This window comes from Octodon degus, unplaced genomic scaffold, assembly GCF_000260255.1.
Source record: "Octodon degus isolate 3935 unplaced genomic scaffold, OctDeg1.0 scaffold00112, whole genome shotgun sequence".
NCBI classification, from domain to species: Eukaryota; Metazoa; Chordata; class Mammalia; order Rodentia; family Octodontidae; genus Octodon; species Octodon degus.
Window position 1 is genome coordinate 9285398 of NW_004524688.1, and position 16917 is coordinate 9302314.

The 16917-nt window shown below is 54.8% G+C and overlaps 1 protein-coding gene across 3 annotated transcripts; it reads right to left on the reverse strand.

Annotated features, from left to right (window-relative positions):
• Window positions 1-1798: 1798 nt before the first annotated feature.
• Engase (endo-beta-N-acetylglucosaminidase) lies at window positions 1799-11692 on the reverse strand. Of its 3 annotated transcripts, none has more exons than XM_023699308.1 (14): window positions 11504-11692; window positions 9700-9776; window positions 9340-9541; window positions 8302-8450; window positions 7668-7825; window positions 7071-7219; window positions 6623-6788; window positions 5255-5358; window positions 4900-5008; window positions 4503-4693; window positions 3569-3717; window positions 3047-3155; window positions 2591-2705; window positions 1799-2456 (listed from the first exon to the last, which is right to left on the reverse strand). In XM_023699308.1, the coding sequence occupies exons 1-14, from the start codon at window positions 11635-11637 to the stop codon at window positions 2040-2042; spliced, it is 2229 nt and encodes a 742-aa protein (XP_023555076.1). In that variant the 5' UTR covers window positions 11638-11692; the 3' UTR covers window positions 1799-2039. The 3 variants fall into 3 exon arrangements, with proteins under 3 accessions (XP_023555076.1, XP_023555077.1, XP_023555078.1); XM_023699309.1 differs by lacking the exon at window positions 11504-11692 and adding an exon at window positions 11363-11487; XM_023699310.1 differs by lacking the exon at window positions 11504-11692 and adding an exon at window positions 10010-10097 and having other exon boundaries at window positions 9340-9537.
• Window positions 11693-16917: the final 5225 nt, after the last annotated feature.

Consider the following 16917-nt stretch of genomic DNA (forward strand, 5'->3'; position numbering starts at 1 on the left):
AGGATGGCAGGGAAGTGGGGGCTGCTGCAGAGGCGTCTACAGCTCGACCCCAAAGGTGCTCAGGGAGCCCTTGGTGTCCTGGCCCGGATGGCCAGAGCAGCTGCACTACTTCGAGGTAAATGTACCTTTCAGGCCCTCTCCTAGATGGGAGGAGGGACGGAGGAGGGGAGACTGAGAACACCCAAAGAGCTTAAAAGCAGGGCTGGGGCAGGAAGCCAGATCTCACCCAGACTCCAGTTCTCATTTTTCACCACGTCGGATAATTTATTTCAGAGCGATTACACCCACCAGAGGGGCACAGCTTAAATGCCGGCAGATTAATTTTCCTGCACCGGAGCCTGTGCCGAGGGGCCCAGGGGCTGTGCTCTGGGGGAGTGGTGTTGTGTGGTTCTGCCGAGCGCCATGCTCCGCTAAGCCCCCTTATTTCTAATTGCTTGCTCACCAGACTGTGAGGAAATAATTGCCACTATAAATTTTCCTTCCTTCTCTACATAAAATATTCGGAGGAACTTTTAAAAAAAGACCTCAGGAAATGAAGGGAGCAGGCATTAGTGATGCAGCGTCCAATATCGAGGCGCTGGGGCTGAGAGGCCAGCTAGGCAGTCCAGCCTGCCCTGCTCTACTGCCCAGGACACTCTCCTCGGGGACACAGGGTGCAAGGCCAGAAGGCACTATCCACCCTGCTTCCCAGTGGAAGAGCCTTTAGGGTGCTCAGGGAACTGGCAACACAGGAAACGCCACAGAGGAAGCAAGAACAGCTAACCTGGCAGACGCTGCAGCCCCTCCCCCGCCTAAGCCTGGCCCAATGGCTCCAGGGCCTTGAGAAGAGCCCAGGGCCTAGCAGCCTCAGGTTTGAAGCAGTCAGTGAGCCAAAGCCCTCACTCATCTGTCCACTAAGACATCAAAGTGTTCCCAGCTAGGAAAGAGCCCAGAACCCAGCCCCAAGCTCCTGCCTTCTTCCAGTGTGCTCAGCAGGAGAGGCCCTGGGCTAGCAGGGAGGTGGGAATGGGCAGAGCTCAGGTCCTGCAGGAGACCATTGGTCTCCAGGGCCAGTGTTCAGTAGCTGAGCTGGACCCAGCCCATCAGTCTCCTCCCAGGGCAGAAACGGTTGCTGCAGCCCTGCCTTACTACAGGGTAAAGTCCATGGGCCTGGCCTGTGTGTAACCCTGTGGTGTCACAGTGTCCTAGATCTCAGCACATCTAAAGCATAGGAGGACAGAGCTGGGCAGGCACACCCCACCACGGACTTGCTATGTGGCCCAAGGGTGAAACACCCCAAGAACGTCTGACCGTGCTCAAGATCGTGACAGACCCCATGTGGCACCTAAGGGGGGTGGGAATAAATGCAGCAGTCCTGTCAGACTACACTTGGCTGGAAGCTCCCCACACGGCACTGTCACTGAAGCAGGGCAGGAGGAGGAGGCTGCAGAAGGAGCGGTTTCACTGTGAGCCCAGGGCCGCAAGAGCTGCAGCAGAGGTGAGGGGACTTCGGCTGTAGGGATTGCTACCTGCCAAAACCAGCAAGCCCCCGAGGTGGCTTGACCAGTGACACACGGTGCTCCTGAGCAGTGCCACACAGGGCCAGCCTGACCCTGAGCTCCAGTCCTGAACTCCAGGGGCCCCCTCTGCTGCTCCGGGGCCCCTCCTTCCTGTCCCAACCCTCACAGCCACTGCATTCCAGTCCTCAGAGATCCTCTGATTCAAAGGATCAGTCTATATTCAAGTCCAATTGTGATCTGCAGGAATAAAAAGTCAATGTTCTCAGCATCAACAACTTTCAACCTATTTGAAAATATCCTTTATGGAGTTTTTTGGGCAAATCCTCCCCACATCATTTCCCTTTCCCCCCAGAACCACACACTGAAGAGGGTTACATGCAAACCCAGGCCCATGTGCCCACTCTGGGACCATCATTTGGCAAGCTAGCTTCATCTGGGGGACCAGGCCTTCTTACACCTGGCCCTACTTACCAGGGTCCCAGACAGGCTAGGGGCAGCCAGCCAGGGGGCAACCTGAGTCTCTGGGAAGGAGGTGCGGGATCATGGGGGCATGGAGTACAGCAGGGCCGCCCTGCCCCACTCGGCCTGAGGGACCCGGAAGCCCTCCCTGGGGACAGGCTCCACCAGGAACTCCACGCGGGCCTCCTGTCTGGGCCCAGCAACCTCTACCACCAAGTCCACCACACGATACTGGTTGACAAAAGCCAGACCCAGGAATGCAGGCTGCTCTGGCCCCAGTGACTCCCTGCCTGGAGAGCTGCCTCTCGTCCCCTCCCAGCAGTGGACTCTGAAGCAGCGGGCTTGCAGGAGGAGGTAGGACCAGTGCAGAGTGCAGCTGAGCCTCAGCCGGCCCAAGGGCTCTTCCGGCTCAGAGGCAGGCCACTGCCAGTGGATCTGCGTGACTGTGACATTCTGCACCTGGGGCAGGGGGGCCAGCAGGCTGTTGGCATCCACCACCTGGTGGGAGAGAAGGCTCAGACAGCTGATACCTGGGGAGGCCATGGGCGCCCACCCTGCACCCCACCCCAGCTCCCTCAGGACCCTCTGCTCCCCCCAGCAGGCAGGGGGCGTCATCCCTGCTGGATGCACACCTGGATCTCTCCCAGGCGACAGATGAAGCTCTTTTCCTCCTGACTGCCCGGCGGTCGTGCCAAGTTCACAAAGAGGTCCTGCAGGAGGCACCCACGCAGGTTCACCTCGTAGCACCTGGGAGGGCACACAGCTAGTCACAGGCTGGCTCAGCACAGTGGCACCAATGCCAAAGGGCCCCAGCCACAGCCGAATAGGGAACTGTCCCAGGGTATTCCAAGTTGTGGGGGCCCTAGAACTAAGGAAGTTCCCCCACAGTGACCTTGAGCACTCATAGGACGGTGAGCCCAGGACATCTCCCTTCTCCCAGGGATTCTCAGCAGGGGACACTGCCTCCTCAAGTACCGGTGAGCCCAGGACATCTCCCTTCTCCCAGGGATTCTCAGCAGGGGACACTGCCTCCTCAAGTACCGCTGCCACTGCTCCCTCCCGGCTCAGCAGGAAGTAGGGGCACTCACCGCTGGATCCAGCCTCCACGGAGCTGCTGGCCACAGCGGCCTGCCCATCGGGCCAGTTTGGTGGGGGGCACCCGGAGGGGCTGAGGTCTGTGCCTTGAACCTGTTTCTGCTACAAGGAGAGACAGGGGCTTGAGAAAAGTGATCTCAAAGAAAAATGTGGGCCTGGGAGTAGAGGGAATAGGATGTGCCCTTTGCAGAAAAGGCCAGGAGCCCAGATCAGACCCTGGAGCAGAGGCTCTGGGGCCACCAGAAAGGGCTCAGAGGAGAACGAATGAGACCCATGCTGGGCTCGCCCAGCCTGGCTTTTCCCAACTTGCTATCTCTCCTCCCCCTTGGCTGCCTTTTGAAATGCCCTCCCCAGCAGGAGTTCCACCCTGCCTAGGAGGCTGCCAAGGACAGAGGACAGAGGTTCCAGCTCTGAAGTGAGCCCCGTGTCCTGACCACGACCACAGGCTGCCGCGGCTCCCACCTGTGCTCGCCTAGCCTTCCTCCCCCAGAGGTCCTCCACAGCCAGCTCCTCACCATTCAGCACCGAGATACTGCCGACGTGACAGCTGCCAGAGTCCCCAGTAGTGAGCTCCAAGGCAACCATGACATCCGTGGACCCTTCAAGCTTATACACCAAGGACAGGAAGATTTTGTGCGGTGCTGGGACCTGCAGGGAAAACAACCTGGAGGAGAAAGACCCCGTGAGAGGCTAGGAATGGGCAGAGACACTGGCACTTGCTCAAGTCATGCAGCTCAGCCCCATTCCACCAGGGACAGGAAGCCTAGAGGCCAAAGCTCCGTGCTGGCCCCGCTGCTTGGGGCCAGATGCTCCTGCAGGCAGGGCGAGGATCTGGCCACTCACTGGCTCCCTCACCATCTGGGGCAGTCCCACTCAGAGGCCGAGGGAAGGGCACATCTGGGACAAGGCATCGGGGTGTAGCTCAGGGCTGGTTTTAGTTCTGAAAATGACAAAGCCCTAAAGATCTCCTGCATGACACTATCCATAGCTGGTACTGCTATCAGGATACTTCCGAGCAGGTCTAATGGTTTCACATTATGTAGGGGTATTTTAAAAATTTATTTGGTACAGGGGTTCACTCCACAGCTCAGACTCATAGTGATCCTCTTGTTTCTCCTCAGCACTGGGATTACAGGCATGCGCCACCACCCTTAGTCTTAGTGGCTGGCTCAGCGCGCTTGGGATTAAGGTCAGCATGGCATGTGGTGCCGGGGATTGAACCCCAGTCCCTGTGCATGCCTAAGCAGCATAGTCTGCTGAGCTAGCTCGCTGGCCCTTGTGTGTGTGTGTGTGTGTGTGTGTGTGTGTGTGTGTGTGTGTGTGTTTAACCATGATTTTAAAAGAAATCTGGGTTCTGCCTTCTGTCCTCTACTGCCCCACTGTCCTGCTTTGTGACTGACCCAGAGGAAGACGCTGATAGCCCCCACACCCGCTTCATCACTCACACACCTCACAGCCACATTGCCAATCTCAGGTGGGATCACCCCCTGCAGAAGCAGGGAGCTGCCCCCGTGCCAGGAGTCTGCCAGGCAGCAGCGCACCTTCACCCAGCCCTGGCTGTTGCCGGGCAGCTTGTGTTCACCAAACAGGGGCTGTGTTTCTTGGGCACTCAGGTGGTACCAAGGCCCCACAGCCTGCTCCTAAAGGAGAGGGCAGAACCAGACAGGCGTGAGGCCTTCTTTGCAGTGGGCAACAGAGCAGGTAAGGAGCAGGGACAGGAAAGACCGCCATCCCTCCTGCGCACACCCCATGGCTGCACTCCACCCAGCCCAGCTGAGGGCAGGCAACGGTCATAAAGGAAAAGCCCTTCCCCCATGGCGTCCACGTGACACAGTGGTCCCCGCACCTGTCCATAGCAGATCCTTCGTGTCCCCATGCCCAGGCAGAAGGATGTGACGAAGGGCAGGGAGCAGATGCTATGAGTAGGTAGGTAGCGTTCTAGCAGATTCCAGAACCTGCCAGAGACAGAGGGAGGCCACAGCTCAGACCAGAGTACAGTGGCCTTCAACATCCTCACACCTAAGGAAGGCTGTGACCGGAGCTTCTCCTGTGCCCCATCTCCGAGACAGGCCTTCGCACCACACAGACGAGCCCCCAAACTCTGCTCCCTCCTGCCCAGCTGGGCTCCAGAGGTCCCACAAAGCTTAGGTAGCCCACGAGTCCCCTCATCCTCGTAGCTGCCCGCACACAGCAGGACTCACTTATCCTGGTTCTGGAAGAAGGTGTTCTTTTCCAGGCATTCGTACACCCAGCCGGGGGCAAAGAGAGCTACAGAGAAGCCGTGCTTTCGGATCAATTCCAGCGACTGGGGGACAGAAGACAGGGAGATGCTGATATCAGCCACAGCAGGACTTCAGAGCCCAGGCAGGGCCCCTGGACAGCACACTTCCAGGTCACAGGGGCAAGACCAACACAGTTGTCCACACCCATCCAGTCTTCCAGGGGCTTTATCGCCATCATTCCACAAGACAGCCAGTGGAGGGCGCTAGAGAGGCAGCAGGAGAAAGGCCTGAAGGGCTGAGGCCTGGAGGCGCTGTCCACAGTGCTCACTCTCCTCCTCTTCCTCACTCCTTTGCTCATCCACAGCTCATCATAGGATTAGAATCAATGGGACAGAAGATTCTCCAGCTACTGGGTTCATATTCACTCAAAGCTTGGCCAGGTGTGGTGTTACACACCTATAATCCCTGCACCCTCGGAGGCCGAGGCAGAAGGATCTCAAATTCAAGCCCAGCCTGGGCAAATAAATTAGTGACTGTGACTGTCTCAGAAAGGGAGGGAGTACTGGTGCTGGGAATGTAGATCAGTGCCAAGGTCCTGGGTTTGATCTCCAATAGTTCTTTTTGTTTTTGTTTTTTGGTTTTTTGGGTCTTTTTAACCTGCTGTCCAGAAGGGGGCGGCACTGACAGGCAGGAGACTAGAACCACAGCGCCCCAGGCAGGTGCGTTGCCTGGTGCCCTCCTTCCTCATTGCCAATGCCACCTGCCCCAACCAGAAACTTCCCTTGTCACTACAGGAGCAGGTCTCCAGCAGCAGCACCGCACCTCTGCCTCTGACCCTGGGCTGCCAGGAGAGGCACCGCAGTCCCACCTGCAGCCTCTGTGCCTACCCGGTGGGGCAGTAGGTAAGTTCAAGTCTCCTCAAAGCCCACAGTCCAGAAAAGAAGTCATGGTAAGCCAAAGAGGGGACCAACATGGGAACAGGACACTTCTGTCCACTGTCACCAAGACAGAGACGTCCATCTGTGCTCAGTGGAACACATCTGTAACCTCACAACTCTGGGAGGCTGAGGCAGGAAGACTGAGGCAGGAACTTAATGACTTACTGAGACCTCTCAAAATAAAAAGGATGTAAAAAGAGCTCAGGATGAAGCTCAGCCAAAGGCCTTTCGTGAGATCAGTTTAGACTCAAAACACATCACCAAGGCCCCTCAGCGCCTGTTTCACCACTCTGGGAAGAACAGATGCCATTGTTCTTTCTCTTGAGACAGAGAAGAGAATATTCCTAAGGAAAGGAGGCCAGGGAGGGCACACAGGCCACCAGCCCACTGGTACAAAGGGTACACCTACCTTGTTTGTGTCAAACCGGCCTCCAACCACAGTTCCGCGGGCGAACACGTCCACACCCACATATACATCGACCAGGCGCTCGCCAGCCTGTCCCAGCATCCGCTCCAGGTGCTCCTCCCGCCAGTTATAGTTGGTGAAGAAGCCGTCACAGGACTCAAAGAAGATCCTGAGAAGTGACAGGGAGCTGCTGAGGCCCGGGCATGGCAGGCCGGGGTGCCCACCCAGCAGTCATGGTTCTCAATGCTCTCAGCCCCTCAGTGATCCGGACAGCAGTGGCCCTGGGCTCCAGTTTGCTCGCAGGAGCAGCCCTAAGTAGTCACCCATAGCCTCCGCGACCCACCAGGGAGACCAGGCACTGATCAGGCTCCTCTTTACACCCAGAGCAGGCTGACACGGGATACCCAAGGGGACAGGCCAGCGCCCCTCCTAGTTGCCGCCCGAGGCTCACCGGTTGTGTTCATTGAGTTCATCCTGCCACTTGAGCTGCCCACTCTGTATCACACTATCGTACCAGAGCACCAGCCCCCCGGGAACTTGCTGGTGCAGCCGAGCAGTCAGATAGCGCAGGAAAGCAGTCATGTTCTGGACGGCAGTCTCCTGGGTGAGAGGAACAAAGATCAGACCTGTGGCAAGGGGACTGTCACAAGAAGCTCCCAGCACAGGACACACAGGAGCACACAGAAACCCTGGTCCCCAGTGCACCTTGCCCTACAGCCCCAACATGCATAACTTGTCTCTGTGCCGGACAAGGACTCAGGAAAAGGTAAAATGCAATGGAAGGGAGGGTGACCATGGAAAGGAAGCAGAGATGCAGAAGAGGAAAGGCGTGCTTGTCCCGCCGCAGCAGTGAAGCACAGCACAGCCAAGCAGGCTGCAGGAGCAGCGGGGAAGACGCGCCGCGTTGCCGGGTCACCCAGGATGCAGAGCGGGCTCTTCCCGGAAGGGGCGATAGCTGTGCTGCTGTGAGCTGGGCCAAAGAACAGGGAAAGGGAGAGCCAAGCCAGGGCCAGGGGAGTGCAGGCGCCAGCACACAGGCCATGCTCACACTCAAGGAGTTCTCAATGTTGATCAACCAGCCATCGAAACGAAAAAACTGGGCGATCTGGACCAGCTGGTCGGCCACTGTCTGGTAGGAGCGGGAGTCCCCAGCCAGGAAGGCTTCACAGTGCTTCGCCCCTTCGCTCCACTCGGTGATGAATGTCCCTGTAAGACAGCGGGGCCCGAGGTCAGCTGCACGGCTGGCTCCGCCTCCGACCTAGGGGCCCACAAAGTATGGTCTCTTCATGGGCAGCATCAGCACCACCATTCGGAACCCTGCCCTGTGCCCCAGATACCTGGTGACTCAGACTGTGTGGCTGGGGCCCAGCAGTGGGTCACGGAGGCCTACAAATGGTCTGAACTCAGGCCAGACCTGCAGGCAGGGGTCAGCAGACCAGGGCCTCAGGCCACCAAATCCAGCTGCTTGCACGTACAAGTGATGCTTTACGGGACCACAGCCTGGCCCTCGCTGAGCTGTCATCCATGGCTGCGTTCCTACTGGTCATTATACGGTAGCCATGGCCCACAACACAACACTGGAAAGTATCTGCTACGCATCCTCTCTGGGACAGTGCAGGCCCCCGAGGCAGGATTCCTATTCCCTGAGAGGCACAGTCCCTACTAATGAACCTGGCTCTTACCCAACACACAGACCCCATGCCTGTGGGCAGCATTGGTCCAGCCCACCGGGGGTATGGTGACCATGTGGTGGCTAAAGTACACGAAGATGTCGATGTACTGCCAGTGGTAGAAGGAGTAGGGGTTCTGCACCGCTGAGCCCTGAATAAACCTGGGTGGGGAAACAGAACAAGATCAGGGCCCAGGAGACAGAGGAAGGACACTTGGCTGTGGGGTACAGCGCGCCCTGAGGAGGGTCCTCTTTGTTCTGTTTGGTGGATTCTAAATGTGAGCCTGCTGTACACAGGCTGTGGCTCTCCCTACAGAGCAGCCAGGAGGGAGCCGCTTTCACTTCAGAAGCAGGCGGTGGTGCTGCACCCGCATGCACTGAGCACTGTCAGGAGACAGGCAGGCTCGTGTGCCAGCCCTGGTCTCTGGTTTCTGCTTCCCACAAGGAGGGCAGCAGTGGCCCTGATGTCACCTCAGATTCAATCTCCTTTGTCAGGTTAGCTCATCCTCAGCCTAAGCCTCGACAGCCAGCTCTGTCTGACTCAGCCTTCCTGTCGATCAGCACACCCAAGGTTGTTGAATGGACATTTAAGACCCCAAGAGGTTCAAAGTTCAAACCCAGCCTGGGCAACGTAGCACCTTAGCGAGACCTTAACTCAAAACGAAAGATGAGAAAGAGCTGGGGATGCAGGGGAGCACAAAGGTCTGGAGTCCAAGCCCCAGTACTGCCTAAAAAAGAAAATAAGACTTTGGAGAAAATGGGAAGAGTTGGGCAAGGGAAGGAAGCCAATGGCACTGTACACCAGAGCCAGGGCCAACCTACCACACATCAAGCTCCGTGACCCTGGAGCGGAGATAGAGGCCACCCAGGCCAGTGTTCTCCTCATGGCTGCAGCCAAACAAAGGCCTGAGTCTCTCTCCCGTACAGCGGCAGAGTGCAGCCACGAATCCAGACTCGCGAGGCCCAACCAGAGCTTTCTCCTCTCTCCTCCCCATTCCCCCCCCCCCGCAAAGATGGCCAACAATAAGCTCAATGGCCAATGCCTCCTCACCTGTCTTCCAGGTAGCCACCCATCATGTCATGGCACAGTAGGGTCCGTGGCCGGCGGCTGCTCAGTGGAGGCTGGCGACACAATAAGGGCTCCAGGGCCACACTGAAGCTGTCCTCCATGAGGGGCTTCCAGGCCAGCAGCTCTTCCACTGAAGACAGGTAGAAGCTGATAGGTTTGGTGGTCTCCTTGTCATAATATCTAACTGGTCCAAGGAGGGAAACAGCGAGGAAATTAGTGGAAATCACAGGATTCATAGCAACGCTTTGATAATGACGGATGGACTAGGAAGGGTGGGAGATGCCCTGCACCGAACCCCAACTGTGGACGTGGAAATGCCATTCAGAGCCTCCATCTTCTCACCTGGCAAAAGATCCGAACTAAAACTGACCACTTCTCGAAAAACTGCTTCTTCTTCTTCTTCTGGACTCTCTTTAGTTCTAAGCAAAGAACATTTTTAAAACATTAGATAAGAGCTTAAAGCATGACTGAAAGCAAATGGCTAGGGGCCACCTAGACGTGGACTGCAGAAGCATGCCTCTGAAGCAGGCCCTCAGGAACCTGGGTAGGCGACCTGTACTAGCAGCCAGGCCTGGCTTCTGCCCTCGAGCACGCTGTCAGATAAACTCCTGCCACAAACAGCTGTACCACATGCCTCAAACCAGACTCATACCTGGAAGTCCACAGGTTTTGCTCTGGCCAGGGGATAAGGATTAGTCAAAGCACGCACAAAACGTAAGGTCCTGAAAAGCAGAGGCCAGGCTTTCTCTGTAGTCCACGTTCCCCTCTACATAATCACAAAACACTAGCGCTTCAGTATGCATGGGTGAGTAGCAAAGAAAGAGTGCCTTTAGTACATTAAGCTGGGAAACCCTGAAGAAGCTGTAATTCCATGGTGTTATTTGGAGAGTGGAAGTACTGAGGATTGAACCTGAGGCCTTCTCACTAAGCACCATTCCCAGTCTTTTTACATATATAATATATAAAAAATATATATATTATACATTATATATATTTTTTCATTTTGAGATAGTCTGTCCAAGCTGTGGTCTCAAACTCTCAATCCTCCTGTCTCAGGCTCCCAAAGTGCTAGAATCACAGGCTTAAGCCACCACAGTTGGCTTTAAAAGAAATTATTTTAAAAACAGCAAGAAGACACTGCTGGGCCCACCTGGGGACCACAGGCCCAAAAGCTGACGGTTTCTATGTTTTCCAGTACCTCAGAATAGTGGGCTATTCTTTGCCCTCTGGGTACCACCTTCCTGCCCTCCATCCCTACACAGGGGCCTGCTGGCAGGGCTCCTCCGCAGTGTCTAGTCACCTAATGCTGACCCGGCACCTCGGAGACTGCCGACCCTAGAAACTGCAGGGTGGGTGGGAAGTAGGGCAGAATGAAGTGCAGACACCACTGAAATGCTCCTTTGCGTGCTCCCCGGCCCTCCTCTTCCTGTGTCTCCCTCCTACCTGATTTCTTTACCCTTCTTTTCTTTGACCCCTAAAGGATTTCTCGGACCAATACTGCCCACCCAGGGCCACCTGTGTCTCTGGCTATTCCTTCAGTAGGTAGAAAAGGGCCATCTCAACACTCTCCCGACCCAAAAACACCTGTCCCACCCTCCATGCCCCCACATCGGCTGCTCACCATCATGCAGCCTGCAGTGCCCATCAGTCTCTGCTTTGGGTTTAGAAACAAACCTAGTATTGCCGCTTCCACCGCAGCTTGCAGAGGCAAACGCTCCCAAAGGGAACGCGCTGGGGTTCAAGGTCACGTCTGTCCCTTGCTGCCTTGGCCCATTCTGCTCTTCCTAGCTGAATGCCAACCCTCTAGTTCTCCGCCTGCTAAAGTCTTCCTCCCTACCGACTCCGGTCAGAGGTCACCCTCTGCAAAGCTGGCAAATGCCTAGCTGCGAGCTCGGGGATACGACCGTCACGGGGATCCGGACCCTCGGCCTTGTGCCCCACTTCGGAGGTGGGAACGGACCCTGTCCAGCCTCAGGGGCGATCCGTCGGCTTGCACGCGGCTCACCTGGCTGCAAAGAGTGGGTTGGGGCGAACAGGCGTAGGAAGCCAGCTGCTGTCCCTGCACGGGGCTCGGAGAGGGACCCCCGACAGCTCTGCATGGCCACCGGGCAACGGTGCACCCATGGCACTCTCCCCACGTCCTCACCTCCGCCCCTGCCGCTGCCGCTGCCGCCGCCGCCTCTGTCGCCGCCCCTGCTCCTCCTGCGCCTCCAGCTCCTTGGCCGCCAATGCTTGGCGCCGCGCAGCCGCCCGAGTCACCACCCCCTCGGCCTCCATCATTGCCCGAAGCCCGCGGGCCTCTCGGGCCAAGCGTCACCGCACCGGACAGCCAATCAAAGGCCCAGGCCCGACCCGCTGCCGCCCGCAGCCAATGGGGAGTGCGCAGTGCAGCGGCCCCACTCCGATTGGGCTCTGATTTGAGACTGGGGAGCCGGCGGGGGATTATGTAGCTAGCGTAGAACTGGGGCGGGGCCTCGGGGGGCGGGGCCTAGGGCGGGGCTTACACTGCCGAAGCGGAACTGGGCGGGGCCCCGCCCGGAGCGCGCAGGGTTGCCAGGTTTTTGCTCAAAGCTCGCTCCCTAACCGCTGTTGTGGGGGCAAGTTGAGGTTCACCTTTGCCTTGGAGAGGTGAAGCGATGTGCCAGAAATCTAAAAGTCAATACATAGTAAAAATTAGATTTTTAACCCAGTCCTCCTAACCCCATTAAGATAATTTTCAGAAAATTATAAAATGTTTATTCTCCTGTCAATATAAATACCAACAAACGTTAAAGATTGTATTCTACTCGTTAATCAGCAAAGGGACAAGACTGGTGTTATAACCAATGCAAAAACGACTTTTTAAAAAGTGTCTCATCTTTGGAAGGATCTGGAAAGTAATAGGTAAGTAGAGGTAGAGAAGGCTCTCCAGACCTGGAGTGCGGTGGTCCCCAGCAGTGGGGGGGGGAGGGGTGGGACAGTCCACATCTCTCAGCCACTTACATTCCACCGACAGCTGTGGACCGGGAAAGGGAGGAATCAATTCATGGCGCAGGCAGTTGTCCACTGACACAGTTTTTCCAACACCTCCACTCCAAGTGTGCAGGAGCACCTCCAGTGGGAGCTCACAGAAACGTGTGGCCACTGTGTTCTGAGCTGTAAGGACACTGGGAGGAGAGCCTGCCCTGTGTCCCCCCAGGCCAATGCCCTGTGCAGCTGACAGCTTCCTGGCTGGGCCACACTTCTGCCCCACGCCAAGCCAACTAGCCTGTTTATTATCATTGCAAACCCTGAGCTTTATGAGGCCCCAAGCTTCTGTAAACGTCCAGAAAGGGAATAATGACTAAGGCAGTTGAATACTGGCCTCAGATCTGCAGCAGCCCAGCCGGTTGGGCAAGGATGGACGGTGGAAGCAGGACGTGGTGACTCACAGGGTTCCCAGGACACCGTCCTCCAACCCCAGGGGCTCTTTGTAGGACTCGAGCCTGGAATGATTGCAGCAGTAGGGTAACCGGGTCACCCTTCTCTGTCCCAAGTGCTCGATCTCAACTTGGTCTGTATCAAACTGAAAGTTTCTAAGCCCTCACCTATAGCTCAGTAATAAGAAATAAGTGATTTCTTAGCGTCATCCTGCCCAGGTGAAACACAGTTCAAAGCATACTCTGAAGACCACTTGAGTAATGCTGAGCCTGTGGTGGAAAACCGGTTTCCCTTTGCTCCCATCTCCTCTGCTTCTTTCCAGACAACTGGCTTCTTGGTCTTGGGGAACAAAAAAAAGAAGGTCACCCTGCACGGCGAACAGTGGGACTTGGTGGTCTCTGCTTGGTCCCTGTGGCTCCTCTCCCTGAGGAGCAGACCAAGCCTGGAGATCCCTGTGTCTGTCTTGGGCTTGCGCTGGCTCCCGCTGTAGGGATCCTCTGACCCCTTGCTGAGCCCCAGAAGCCCTAGGCTTGTAGAGTTTCCAGATAAAATAAGACCACCCAGTTACATTTGAATTCCAAATACATGACAAATGGGGCGCAGACATGCTTATACTAAAAGGGTATTCTTTGCTTATATAAAACTCAAACTGCTCGGAGCCTGTGTATTTATTTGGTAAACCTGGCTGTCCTTTCTGTGAATCTACTCTACTCCACCTGCCGCCAAGCCAAGTTCTGGTAGACTGTCAATTGTTCCAGGTTCCACACCTGGAAGAGCAAGACACCAGGTGGTTTTGGACAGCTGCACTTTGGCATAATTGGCCACACAGGTGCTTGCTGCTGACTACCCAAAGCAGGACGTTTATTCTTGGAGGGAAAAGTCATTCAAAACATGTACCATGCTAAGAAGAATATATGCAGTGTATTATTTGTTGAAACTGTACTTCCGATTTGATTTGAAACTGTCTCATTGCTATCTGTTTATCAATAAAACTGTAGAAAAAAATAAAAAACAAAAAAAATGATCAAAACATGTACCATGGAAATTGGAGACTCACTGACCTCTAGTGTCCATCTCCCCATGCCCTGGAGTGCAAGGGTCTTTTACAGCAAAGTACAGAGGCATAGAGTGAGGAGATTATAGAGCACCAGGCTTGTTCCATCGCTCCTGCACCCCAACCCCCAACACACAGCACTTGCTTGTTTTTGTTTCCTTGTTTGTTTATAGAGGCCCAGGGGAGGAGGACAGGGTGGTTACAGTTTGGAAGTTTGCATTCATCTCTAAAAGAAAAGAAGTCTTTAAAATTCCATTTTGCTTTGCTGGTTACATTTGGACCTGCCCTGGCCGACCATGTGGGCCACCAGCTTCCTGTTGCAGGTGACCTCGTTGCTGCCTGTCAGTCATGCCTAGAGGAAAATAACCGAGTTCAACCTATTGCCTTTGCCCCACTTTGGCCCCTCCCTCTCCCTCTCAGCCTCTCACAGTATCCCAGGGGAGCCACAAGCAAGGGAGCAGGTTTTGCCTGTTCCCGGGTGTGGTCGCTGACATGCCCAAGAGTATGGCTGTAACTGCTAACGATTCCCAGCACCCCTCCTTCCCCTTGTTTCTGGATGTATAAGTCCCCCATTTAGGTGACTGCAGTCCATTAAGCTTAGCGTAGCTATGCATAAGTTCTGGTTTATGAGACAACAAGTAACACATATGATTCTGATTGTGTCTGCCCAACCAAGAGGCAAGCCTTCCACTTTTCCTGCCCAGTGGGTGTGAGGATGTGATGGTGAGGACCGTGGCAGCCATGTGAAGCCATGAGGTACAGCTGAGGTAGTATAGAGAAGAGGTCGAAAGGAGACAAGAGAAATTAAAGGGGCTCTGGTCCTTGTGCTTTTCCCCTGTGAATCACCCTTCCCCCACAGACCTCCATCCTCAAGGAAGCAGCATTCTTATTGGGCTACAGACTTCCAGTGGAGGGATGTGGTTCCCATTCTAACCTAGCTCCCCAGATGGGTAATCCGACATTAGCAATGTACCTCCTACATCACCCACCTGAAGTGACCACATAAGTACACCCATCTGCAGACCAGAGAGCCCCGCAAGGTAAAATGGAATGTGCACATCGCAGCTTCCCCTGTGACAGCGTGAGAGGAGTCCAGGAGGAGTCTCCCCCTCTGAGACTCCATCACTGCTCTCCTGCAGTGGATCCATAACTCTCCTGCAGCCCTCGGCTATTGGTGAATTCTTTCCATCGCCAGGGGCACCTGCCTCACACACCACCCCTTGCCTGACAGGAATTCCAGGCATGTGCCAGCTCTCCCAGCCCACTCCTGAAAGTGTCTGAAACGAATCTAGCTGCACGGGGCATCAGAGGAGAGCCGTGCAGACATTCCCGGGCTCACCATGGCGTTTCACCCTGAAAAACCTATTGTCAATTGAACCACTGGAACTCGGAAAGGCATCGAGTAGTGCCGGTTTCAGAACATCACCACTCTGCACGCTTACATCATCCAACACAACTCCTAGCTTACAGTCTCCATGTATTTCCCGTGAATGTTGTATGGAATGCAGAAAACAGAATGGCTAAGCAGATATGCTTTCATACCATTGTAGGGAGGAAAAAGTGGTTAAGTCAGACAATCATCAATCAGGAACCAGGGCCGGCCAGATAGCTTAAGGGCTGGCCAGATAGTTCAGTGGACTAAAGCGCCTGCTTCAGCAAAGCTCAGCAGCCAGGGTTCGTTCCCCAGCCTGCCCTGCAGGCCCTGCCCCTGGGGCCTGGTGAGACTGCGGTTGAGACTGGGTGTGGTGGTGCATGCCTGTAATCCCAGCACTTGGGAGGCTGAAAACAGGAGAATCACTACAAGTCTGATCTACATAGTAGACCCTGTATACCCTATAGACCCTGTCCTAAATTCATAATAAATAATCAGGGACCACCCATGTGTAGGGAACACACAGCTTACCTTGCAGATCTTTTTTCCCCCAGATCCTATTATCTTCTTTCTCATTAGGTTCCCTCTATAGTAAATCCCACTTTCATTCCAGTCAATGCCTCAAAGCATCCAGGCAAAAGCAAAATGACAGCAATGACTTTCAAATTGAGGAGAGTGGTGACATACACCTGTAATCCCAGCCCTCTAGGAGTCTAAGGCAGGAAAATCAGAAGTTCAAACACAGCTAGGGCATCTTAGTGACTTAGTGAGACCCCCATCTCAAAATGAAAAACAGAAAGGGCTGGGCTTGTAGCTCAGTTTAAAAGCTCTGGGTTCAACCCCCTTGTTATGGCTTGTGTCTAGATGACCCCTCCCCCCAGTGACAGGCAGTCATACATGGGACTTGTCAACGGTGGCTGGATCTAGAGTATGTGATGCTGGGATCCAGGGTGTGTGATTACTAAATTAGCCCACCAACAGATTTGGCATAGTTCTTGGTAGGATTAAGGGTGCCCCACACTGCCCCAATTTAAGGATGGGTAGCCTGGATAAAATATAAGGGCCAGAAAAGGGTTGTCACTTGTTGCTTGCTACTGGGGACCTTCTGCCTGCCCTGCTTTGCCATGGCCCATTTCTCCTCTGCTGGGCCACTTTTCCTTGGAGCCAACCAACTATGAAAGTAAACCTTGGGGCTGGCGAGATGGCTCAGTGGTCTTAAGCACCTACTTGGAACAAGCTTGGCAAAGCACAGGGACCGCGGTTCAATCCCCCAGCACCACATGCCAGCCAACCCCGCCCCCAGGTGGGCTGAGCTGGCCACACACACACACACACACACACACAAAATAAATAAATAAATAAATAAATGTTTAGAAAGTAAACCTTACCTCCTTCAACTGTGGGTGTGGGGTATTTTGTCTCAGCAATGAGAAAAGTAACTAAGACATCCTGGTACAAAAAAAAAAAAAAAAAAACCAGCCTTTGAGAGTACTGCTTTTGCTTAAAGAGTGTCCCTAGCACGAAAGACAGGTTAAGTTAGCTGACAAGCAGGCTGTAGACAGTAAAGGCCTGACCCAGGTAGAGGCAGCAAGGCACAAAAAGACAGCACACACCCTGAGTTGAGAGCTCATTCAAACCATGTGGCTGGCAAAGCTTGAAAATGTGCAAGCCAACTGGGAGACTGGTTTATACATTTTTAAGTTTAACTGCCCATTTAAGTTTAATAGTGAAAGAC

Coding starts and splice junctions, on each gene's coding strand:
- Engase (XM_023699308.1), bottom strand. CDS start 11,637: ATGATGGAGGCCGAGGGGGTGGTGACTCGGGCGGCTGCGCGGCGCCAA. Junction 7,220..7,667: donor ACATTGAGAACTCCTTGAGT/GTGAGCATGGCC, acceptor CCTCTCACCCAG/GAGACTGCCGTCCAGAACAT. Junction 5,009..5,254: donor TTCTTCCAGAACCAGGATAA/GTGAGTCCTGCT, acceptor TGTCTCTGGCAG/GTTCTGGAATCTGCTAGAAC.